Here is an 11,694-nt window from a genome sequence, read left to right on the forward strand (position 1 = left end):
TTTCCTCTCCTCCTCAATCCTACTACCTTTCTTTTGATGATTTCACTGCTCATTATCACCTCTACCAGAAGTGAGAAGGAAGAATGTGAAATTTAAATGAGTTGAAAATGACTTTTAAAGTTTATTTTGAGGATAAGGAGAGAAAGTTGAAAATGTGAGCTAAAACTAGGCCTAGGGTTTTCTGGTGACTTCACCCTCTATACTTATTCTTGGTTAAAGTGATGCTAATTGAGTTCTGAAAATAAAAGGACTGTCAACCCTATCGCATCTCTTCCTCTTGTAATAATGGGGAAAGAGGAGAGACGTGAACTCTTTACACAGTTTTCCAAAACAAAAAGAAAGTACTAGGTAGGATAGACTCATGTTTACAAAAGTCACATAAATTGCACAGTACGGTAGTAAATGTTTTAGAATACAAGTTTATATTACCGTAAATCAGCTTATTTACATCCTTTTCATACAAGTAGTATAAATGTGTATTTATTTACTAAAGTAACTATCGAACTTTTTTAGCAAAACCACCAATATGCTAATTTCCTATCAGTCTCACAATTAATTTCTGAGTTTTGTAGGGAAAATGCAACAGGCTTTTTCTTTTAAGTTTGTCTGATATACTTGAACAATAATCTACCCAAACTAATATTGTTTCTTAAAAATATTTTTAAATTTGAAAAATTAATAAAATCGTATAAAATAAACTTATTGGTACTTATGTCAACGTTTAACATCAAGGCTTTTGGAAATATTAGATAGTAAAAAAATAAACACTGTTTATTCAAGTTATCTTTTAATATCAGAGACAATCCTGAGGCCAAAATCTACTACTATTCTAAGAAATAGGAGTGTTTTGAGAATTTGAATTCGCTATGGGCCATCTCTCTTGCTCTCAACTAATAAGTAAAATATGGGCTAACTAGGTGATCCATAGAATTACTTAGAAATTTACTTTCAAATAATATATTTTAAATCTACAAGTTTGGAGAAGATCTAAGCTAGCCGAACATTGTCTCTGTGTGTGTATCTGTTAAGGAAATTGTAATTGGCTAAGGAAGTTTTTACTTCAAAATGCATCAAGTAGCAAATCTATGCCTACAATAATGTTTTTCTTATTGTCAGTGAGTGATAAATGTTTGTTGACATGAAATATATTCAAACGTATACAGGCCCTAGATTTACCCTTTCAGGTGAGACGGGTGTACCAGAGCAGAAAGGTCCCAGGCTTTGGAAGCCACAGATGAGACCCAGTTGTCAGATACACTGATAAACATGTAATTTATGGCTGTAAAATTGATATAATAATACCTATATTATAAAATTGTCATGAGGATTAAGTAAATATGTAAAACACTCAGAAGCATGTTTAGAATATAACTGATACTCAATAAATGGTCAATTTTATCATTTCTCAAATATTGTATTGGTTTTACAAATGGGATCATCGTTCAACTTTGATTATTGGATCAGAAAAAGAATGTATATATACATTTATAAACATATATTTATAGCCCTATTATAAAGATATATATGTACATTTATAAATTACATATTTACAAAAGAATATATTCTTATAATTATGTATTATACCACATTTACATGTCCTATATTTTTACTGTTTACATTTAAATATGTACATATATAATATAAACATTATGTATACACATACATATATTCTGTTATCTAAAAAGACTAACTTCATATTTTAAAAAGCAAAACATGAAGTATTCTTAAAATAAGGTAATATTTTAAATTTATACTTATTTGCAATATCGAATTAACCATAACATTTATAGGACTGCGACTCAAAATAGGTTTAAATTTCTATGTATGTGTTAATTACATGAAACTTTGTAGACACCACACTGTTATTAAAATGCTTTAAATGGCATAATCAGAATTAATTGAAAAATACAAATAAAAGCTACCTGGAAAATGTAGTACTTCAATAATTGAAAAGTTTTAGGGTATGGCTGCTAAATGTACAAAGTTTAAAGATGGTATCCTGGTACACATTTATAAGCATGCTCACAGTTTTATAAAGAGGGACAACTGCAAGGAGAGAAGGCTTGCAGTAAATTAAAAATATTATTAACCTTCAGTGATATATTGCAGTAAATAATAATCAGATTAATCTGTGTACCAGCATTTGGTGTCTGTTAATGACACAGTAGGTAAGCCATTTCATGCATATGTCCATGTAGTGTGTGTGGATGTTTTTTATAGGAAATTGGAACAGAGAAGTGTGAGGACTTGTCTGGAAGCAGCAACCCAGTGAATGGGATTCAAATCCCCTGGCTCGGCTCAGTGCACCATCTATTGTATCAAGTTGTTTTACGTGTCTATAGAAAAAATGGGCTCGAGAAGCATATAATATAACTATTCTTCTAGAACCATTTTTATAAAACACCTGGGAAGCAGGCCCAGAGCAACTGAGACATCTGAGAAGTTCATAAGTATTATTTTCAAGGGTCTAATAGCATAGAAGCCCTTTAAGTCACCTTTAGAAAGAAATATGTGACACCAGATGGTAGGTCACAGGGCTGGCGTCATAAGGAACAGGAGTTTGGGAACGCTTTCACAGAGCCCAGAAAGAAGGTAGAGGAGAAGAAAGAAGGGTATTTGGTCTTTCTCTTTTCTTTTTTTTTAAGCCCAATTACAATGTAAACTTGCATGAAACTTCTGCTTAGATCTTCAAAGAGGAAAGATAATAACAAGTAGCTCAGTTAACAGTTTGGCATGTGACATGTAAGGTATTACCCAAAATTGTGCCCAGGTCTCCCAATCTTGATGACAAATGTCCATGCAGGAACTTTGCAATCACCACAGTAATTTAAATCAAAGGAGATTATTACTGTCATGTCAAACGTTACCTCCAGAAGATGTTTAATACCTGAGTTTCAGCTTACATTATAGTCCATATGTTCACGCTTTTTAGAAATACTCTAGAAAAATTATTGCTGAATAGGCAGATTTAATTTCTTGACAACTTAACCAAGGGCACGAGGAGTAAAAACCCTTTCCATAGCGAGCAGCTGGATGATATGGCTGGCAGACCAAGATTCTGTGGGGATGGGGTATGAGATACTCGAAAAAGGCATCTTTGCCAAAAGCATCCACTGCAAAGTAGAGAAAAAAAGAGCTTAAGTATTCAGGGAAAAATTAAAGACAGTTGAGAAAATAATAAGGAAGTGATGTTGCTCCAACTGGACTGTCTTCATAAACGAGAGGTTCCTGTGTAGGGTCCCTGTAAACAAAAGAAAAACTAAGAAAAGAGATCCCTACATTTTCACCCAAATAAAAGGCAAGGGATCTTAAACTGTTAGAAAGGGCATGAGCTGTGAGGAGCTAGACAGTCAACTGCTGTTGCTATCTGTATAGATGTTGTAGTAACTCAGATTGTGGATCCAGCCAGAGTGTACTCTGACCACTGATGGTTTGCCTAATTCTGGCCATGTGCCCCAGACTTCCAGAAGCTGTGGGTATCGTGTGAAGACATGAATTAAACAATTTCAGAAGGAGCTTGGTACATACTGATTTTTGGAGTCATGTATGTTTCAGCTACAGACCCTAAAGTAAATATTTACCAATTATGGTAAAAATTCAGCTATAGGGCAGAACCAGCAACTAAAGAAGCAAGGAGAGGCAACTCGTACCTCCTTTATAGTGTTTTATGTACTAGCTGTACAACAGCCTTACACCCACTTACACATGTTCCTGTGTGTGTGTTTACCACTTCATCAGCACTCCAATTTCACTCTAAAGAGCTTAAAGGAGCTCATTTTATAAGCAGATTCATGTTATATGCCAGATTTGTATTCTAAGGAATTTTGTTTGTGAACTCCATGTACAGCCCCATTTGTGCAATAAGAAGCTGTTACACACACCAGGTGTTTTGATGTATGTAGTATGTTATCAATATTTAGGACTCTCTGTCTCTAGGATTAGTGGAGATGAGGAGAAAAGAGGAAGGGTCAGAAGCAAAACTATTAGCTCAACCAAGCAATTTACATTCTAGCTAGCAGAAGTAGAAGAAGAAATTGAAGTGGTTCCCACCGGAAACACAGGGATGTCAGATCTCCCTCTGACCCCAGAGGAAGACTTCTGCTTTTCTATGAGCAGTCCCTAGTTATTCAGGTGGGAGGGTTCTAGGGCAGGGCAGTGCGCAGGATATCTGGGAACCTAGTGATGAAGAGAAATGTCCACTCAGGGAAAGGCCAATGCTCTTTTCCATTACTTATATGGCACCCTACAGATCAAAAGGGTTTCACAGACTTAATGCACTGGTCCCTCAGCAGTCCTGATTTTACAAACGAGGAAACAGGTCATACCGATATTTAATGTCAGAGCCTTCCGGGATATCCAAGCATTTTTGCACCACACCCCACCAGGATTGCTTTTAAAGGACCACTTTCCTGGTAAGCATTCCAAGAAAAAAAAGTAATAATTTGAAAAGTAACCAATTTTTTACCTAGGCTTCAGTGAGTGCCCTCAAAAAAAAAAAAAAAAAAATCACCCCTTAGAGAAATATGTTGAAACTGCACAATTGTTTCCATTTTTCCCCTTGGCTCTTTCCCTTGGCCAGAAGCCTTGGCTGCCTCTAAAGTAAGACCACAAGGCAGACACTCAGAAACACTTGCGGCCCCGACTAGGAGACTAGTAGAAGCTCTGCCTCCATCGACAGCGAAGCTTCAAAATTAGAGCAGGTCGAAACCTTCACCGAATTCATCTATTTGCTTTTCCGGTTCAGACCGCCTTAGAAAGAATTTGAAATTCCTTCCTTCCGCAGAGAAAAGTGGATTTTCCTTCTCTGTGCAAACCCTGCTGGATCCAAGCGTCTCGGAAGAACTGGAGGCAAAGCAGGCGTTTTGGGATCGCGCCTCTGATTGCTCTGTAGAGCCGACTTCCTCTCTCTATTCAGATATAAATGCAGGCTTATTTGTTTATTCTAATTCTCTCTTTCCTGCTGGCAACCTGTGGACTTGGGTTCTGACTGGTGCGGCGAGGAGGGAGGTTGGTGGGCACGCGCTCCGTGCCCGACCGGGTGGCGCCTCGTCGCAGTCTTCAGGGGCAAGTCCCGTATTCCGGCTCCTCTGGCGGGGTCTGGACTTACCCGCGTCCAGGGCAGGAAACCATGACCGTGCCCTTCTGCCCCTCGCCCTTCTGCCCCTCTTTAGCTCCAGTCCTTAATTGACGAGCCAGCGACTATTGGCTGAAGTTCCCCAGAGATTTGCATGAACAGGGAGGGAGTGTCTTGGGCCGCCCTCCCGTCAGGAGCGCGCTGACTGCAGCCTCTCGGGGAATGCGCGGCCGAGGGAATGCGCGCAGCTCCCGGGCCCTGGCAGTGAGCTGGCGCCCGGCGACCTGGCACCCGCGCTTGGATATGGGGCATCTAAGTCGTCCCAGGAGCAGCAGCAGCCACAGAACCCTGCCGGTAAGGTTTGGGGTCCAGGTGCCCCGCAGCCCCGACAAGTTGCGGGACTGTGAGGCAGTTTCTACTCCTTGATGGTTTTGCAAACCTTTTACCTTAATTCAAACTTCACGGGAAGGTTGGGGGAGGGAAAGGGAGTTTGGGATAATGTCTTCATTTTAGCAAGGAAGTGTCAAGTCCTTGGGCCGTGAGAGGAAGTTTCTGAAGCAGAAATATAGGCAGATGAGGTGGGGGTGGGGGGTCAATCCATTTTAGATTCGGGGGTTCAGAGACTGTTTCTTGCTGCCGGCATCTGGCTGACTGGCTTCTGCAACTGACAAATTGCTTTTGCAGAATCGTTTTCCGCGTTTACTTCTTTTCCCCTAGGGGAGGGGGATTAGTGAGGGCTTGATAGGAGGCGGAGATCCAGATCCTTTCGATCAGATTTTAGATGGGTGCTAAAATGAAAATCCCTTCTTCTGACCTAAAATTTTTATTTAATGTGGGGGGGGGGGGCTCTGAGGGGAAACTGTTAGAATGTTTTCCATATTATTATTATTGATATTGTTATCGTTATTGGTCTCATAATAAGAAATGTAACACATTTCGCGTTCCGGGGACCTTAGTGGTATAAATATTTCAATGAGAAATAAAATGATAAATTGCCACCTCTCGGTCTCTCCACTACCGGCCCCCACCCGCCTCCGTAACCTACCCCGGTGGTTTCCTGTCGCGTTGCGCAGTCCCTGAGTTAGAGTCCTCTCCACTCCAGCGTTCGTTTCCAGGGATGCTTTACCGTTTGGGATCCGAATGTTAACTGGATGAGGGTGGCGATGGCGAGCTAGGGGGTAGAAAGTGAATGCAAAAATTAAGTTTTGGAGACGACGTTGCCCCATAGATTTCTTCCTGCAGCAAGTTTCTTCTTCACTCGGCTTTGATCACAGGGTTTGACTCTAGGAATGGGGATTGGAACAGCCGTGACCCCCGGGCACTGGTTTCTGACACCATTCGCTGTGTTTCCGCATGTGTGTAACGAGCCTTCTCCCCTCCCCCCACTTTCAGCATCTCTTTCTGTTTTTTCTCTTCGTGGGACCCTTCAACTGCCTCGCGAGTTACAGCCGGGCCACGGAGCTTCTGTACAGCCTGAACGAGGGACTGCCCGCGGGGGTGCTCATCGGCAGCCTGGCTGAGGACCTGCGGCTGGTGCCTCGGGCAGCGGGGAGGCAGGACCAGCAGTCGCAGTCGCCAGAGAGCCCCGGCGCTGAGTGGAACCCTCCCCTCTCCTTCAGCCTGGCCTCCCGGGGACTGAGTGGCCAGTACGTGACTCTAGACAACCGCTCCGGGGAGCTGCACACTTCTGCCCAGGAGATCGACCGGGAGGCCTTGTGTCTGGAGGGAGGTGGTGGGGCTGCCTGGGGCGGCAGCATTTCCATCTCTTCCTCTCCTTCCTCGGATGCTTGTCTTTTGCTTCTGGATGTTCTGGTCCTGCCTCAGGAATACTTCAGGTTTGTGAAGGTGAAAATCGCTATCCGGGACATCAATGACAATGCCCCGCAATTCCCGGTTTCCCAGATCTCAGTTTGGGTCCCAGAAAATGCACCTGTAAACACCCGGCTGGCCATAGAGCATCCTGCTATGGACCCAGATATAGGCACAAACGGGGTGCAGACCTACCGCCTGTTGGACTACCACAGTATGTTCACCCTGGACGTAGAGGAGAATGAGAATGGGGAGCGCACCCCCTACCTAATTGTCATGGGACTGTTGGACAGGGAGACCCAGGACCAGTATGTGAGCATCATCATAGCTGAGGATGGTGGGTCTCCACCACTGTTGGGCAGCGCCACACTCACCATTAGCATAAGTGACATTAATGACAATTGCCCTCTCTTCACAGAATCACAAATCAATGTCACTGTGTATGGGAATGCTACAGTGGGCACACCAATTGCAACTGTCCAGGCTGTGGATAGAGACCTCGGAACCAATGCTCAGATCACCTACTCTTACAGCCAGAAAGTTCCACAAGCATCCAAGGATTTATTCCATCTGGATGAAACCACTGGAGTCATTAAACTTTTCAGTAAGATTGGGGGAACTGTTCTGCAAACACACAAGCTCACCATCCTTGCTAACGGGCCAGGCTGCATCCCTGCTGTGATCACTGCCCTCGTGTCCATTATCAAAGTCATTTTCAGACCACCTGAAATTGTTCCTCGTTATATAGCAAATGAGATAGATGGTATTGTTTACCTGAAAGAACTGGAACCTGTTAACACTCCGATTGCATTCTTCACCATAAGAGATCCAGAAGGTAAATACAAGGTGAACTGCTACCTGGATGGTGAAGGACCGTTTCGGTTGTCACCCTACAAACCATACAATAATGAATATTTGCTGGAAACCACAAAACCTATGGACTATGAGCTACAGCAGTTCTACGAAATAGCTGTGGTGGCCTGGAACTCTGAGGGATTTCACGTCAAAAAAATTGTTAAAGTTCAACTTTTAGATGACAATGATAATGATCCTATTTTCCTTCAGCCCTTGATAGAACTAACCATCGAAGAAAACAACACACCCAATGCCTTTTTGACTAAGCTGTATGCTACAGATGCTGACAGTGGAGAGAGAGGCCAAGTTTCATATTTCCTGGGACCTGATGCTCCGTCATATTTTTCTTTAGACAGTGTCACAGGAATCCTGACCGTTTCTACTCAGTTGGACCGAGAGGAGAAAGAAAAGTACAGGTACACGGTCAGAGCTGTGGACTCTGGAAAGCCACCCAGAGAATCCGTAGCTACTGTAGCTCTCACAGTGTTGGATAAAAATGACAATAGCCCTCGATTCATCAACAAGGACTTTAGCTTTTTTGTGCCAGAAAACTTTCCCGGATATGGTGAAATTGGAGTAATTAGTGTAACAGACGCTGATGCTGGGCGAAATGGATGGGTCGCTCTCTCGGTAGTCAACCAGAGTGATATTTTTGTCATAGACACAGGAAAGGGCATGCTGAGAGCTAAAGTCTCTTTGGACAGAGAGCAGCAAAGCTCCTACACTTTGTGGGTTGAAGCTGTTGATGGGGGTGAGCCCGCCCTCTCCTCTACCGCAAAAATCACAATTCTCCTTTTAGATATCAATGACAACCCTCCTCTTGTTTTATTTCCTCAGTCTAACATGTCTTACCTGTTGGTACTACCTTCTACACTCCCTGGCTCCCCTGTGACAGAGGTCTATGCTGTTGACAAAGACACAGGCATGAATGCTGTCATAGCTTACAGCATCATAGGGAGAAGAGGTCCTAGGCCTGAGTCCTTTAGGATTGACCCTAAAACTGGTAACATTACTTTGGAAGAGGCATTGCTGCAGACAGATTATGGACTCCATCGTTTACTGGTGAAAGTGAGTGATCACGGTTATCCTGAACCTCTCCATTCCACGGTCATGGTGAACCTATTTGTTAATGATACCGTCAGTAACGAGAGCTACATTGAGAGTCTTTTAAGGAAGGAACCAGAAATTAATATAGAGGAGAAAGAACCACAGATCTCAATAGAACCAACTCATAGGAAGGTTGAATCTGTGTCCTGTATGCCCACCTTAGTAGCTCTATCTGTAATAAGCTTGGGGTCTATCACACTTGTCACAGTGATGGGCATATACATCTGTTTAAGGAGAGGGAAAAAGCATCACAGGGAAGATGAAAATCTGGAAGTGCAAATTCCACTAAAAGGAAAAATTGACTTGTGTATGGGAGAGAGGAAACCGATGGATATTTCCAATATTTGACATTTCATTGTGGAATAACACAGAGATGTTTTAACTGACTTTGGGTAGTCTTCACCCCCTAAACAGGAGTGGGTGAATGGCAGTTCCAATGAAGGACGACTAATTTATAACTTGTACTATATTATAAATAGCTGTTTACAGGTTTTTAAATTCAAATTCAGAGGCTATAAAATGTGTACAGCATTTTTTAATGAAAATTAGTACTAACAGCTATAGAACTGTTATCAAAAAGCTTGGACACGATTTGCAGCTTTCATACACCAAGCAGATTGATAAAACCTGGGAGTAAGGTAAGAAAATGGTACATTGCATTTTTTGTCTAAAAAGTCCTTTAACCACAAGAGGGCATCAGCTACTCCTTTACAGGGAACTGTTTGAGGTATTGTACATGACAGTTGTTGTACATGACATTAATGAAAGAGTATATTTTAAATATATTGTTTTTAACATTTAACAAATATGAACTTAAAGTAAATTGAATTTCACCCCTACTTAAATGTATGATAAGAACGAAAAGAAAGGCATTTGTAAACAGAATGTTTATTACCTCACAAGTACATCATGTATAGTTTGAAAGAGAAGGCATTACAAAGAAGTGCAATTCCTTTTTAGCAAGGATGAAAACATTGCCATGTGTTAAAGATTTGACCTGTTGAAGACTATTTCACTTCCTGTGTACTCAAATTGCTTTCTGTTTGCTTTACCACTGCACTTGCCATGATTACAGGGGAAAATATATATATTCTTCCTTACAGAAAGTGTAACTAGAAATTGTGTCCAAGAAAAACAGCCAGAAGCAAAGAAATGTCTCCATCCTTAGTTGCTTCATAGGTGTTCACGACATTTTGGTGCTTTCACAACTTGTCAGTAGTGCTTTCTACTTGGGTTATATATTAGATTTTTATATGCTTAAACTGATCCATCACATAAGAAAATAAGAAATCATATTAAAACAGAATTATTCTAGAAGCTGGTGTACACTACTGGTTGTTTTAGTTGGGCCTTTTACGTGAAAGTTATACTTATCTTTTTGATGTTGTTTAGGTCTGTTGGCTACCATTTCTGGCTTCCTTTCTGTGGCTTTGGATTCAGTCCAACAGTTTATTTGTAAACCCAGCAGCAGATTTCTTTGATAATTTAGACTTTACCGAATCCTTTGCAATGAAGCAAGCTGGTTATCAGTGATTGATCACTGTCACTTCATCGTGTAAGCTGGCGAGTTTATTTTATATGAGAGCTATAGCAAAATTATCTGTGTAAACAAGGAATGTAAGTGTTAGCGTAAACTGGATCATTCTACTTTTTGGCATCATGTGTCTGTACTGTACCAAAAGTGTTTATATGTCTGCAAATTAAAGGTATATATTTTCATAATTTCTTTCTCATTTTTACCATTTATATTTGTACATGGGCTTGTTCTTTCACTGAAGTGCCTGTTACTGGCATTCGTTTGCTTTTAGAGATAAATATGGGTAAACTAGATATTCTGTTATGCTAAGGTTTATATTAAACTAATTCATTACTCAATTAAATATTGGGTGAATTATTAAATATGTGTGCAGTTATAGACATATGTATAATAGAGAGTATGCCTATATGTTTGATAGAAGTTCATATGAAAATTTATACTCATGCATGTGCACATGCATATTAATTTATTGTTGATTTACTATCAATTATAAACCTTCATTTTACTACATACTTCTAGCAAATCCTCTTGTTAGCTGTGTTACAATAGCTTTCAATAAATTTCAAAATAAAAATACATCGCAAAAAAAAAATTGAATGCAAACACCCAAGACCTTTTGAATTTGTATTAACTCATTTTCCTTGATTTCTTCAACTTGACAATTTGAATAAATAAAATAATAAGCATATGAGGCAGTAGTGTTTGTTACAAAAAGGAAATATATTTTTATTGGAAATTCCTTTCGTATGAGAGGCACCTAAGCTAAGATCATTTAACTCGTAAAACTTTTCATGCGTAATTGATGTACAGCAATGGGGGAAACCATCCTCTACCAGTCTTTTTTTTTTTTAAATAACTTATTTCTCTCTTTTAAAGGAAGGAACTACATATGAAACAAGAAGCATCATTAATAAAAAAAAAATCCTCCATAAGTGCCTTGATTTAACCGTCAGTATAAATAACAAAATATTCTATTCATTTCTAAATTTGGAGAAGGTTCACGTGTTTTGGGGCATGGACTTCATCTCCAGCATGAAAAACGCCTGTAACATTAATATAAAGACGTATTTCTGAATAACTTCTTGTAGCAGGATTTCCTTTACACAAACTTCTCATTCACATTAAAAACATTTATAACAAGGAAAGTTAAAGTAAATTAAGCTCAAAGATAAAAGCCCCTTTTTACTAACACCTTGTGCTAGAAGAGTTGCCAAAATGTATGCTAATCATGTCAATGTTGGTAGTTGAGCTGGCACAAAAATAAAAGTTCCATTCATTAAAAACCCTAATATCCATTTAACAGTTTGAGAAC

General features: G+C 40.2%; 1 protein-coding gene across 1 annotated transcript; it reads left to right on the forward strand.

Annotated features, from left to right (window-relative positions):
* The first annotated feature begins 4,652 nt into the window (after window positions 1–4,652).
* Window positions 4,653–10,955, forward strand: PCDH20 (protocadherin 20). Its single transcript, XM_046663769.1, has 2 exons — window positions 4,653–5,428; window positions 6,467–10,955. Exons 1-2 carry the CDS (start codon window positions 5,297–5,299, stop codon window positions 9,191–9,193), a joined length of 2,859 nt encoding a protein of 952 aa, XP_046519725.1. The 5' UTR covers window positions 4,653–5,296; the 3' UTR covers window positions 9,194–10,955.
* The last annotated feature ends 739 nt before the right edge of the window (window positions 10,956–11,694 follow it).

This window comes from Equus quagga, chromosome 6, assembly GCF_021613505.1.
Source record: "Equus quagga isolate Etosha38 chromosome 6, UCLA_HA_Equagga_1.0, whole genome shotgun sequence".
NCBI classification, from domain to species: Eukaryota; Metazoa; Chordata; class Mammalia; order Perissodactyla; family Equidae; genus Equus; species Equus quagga.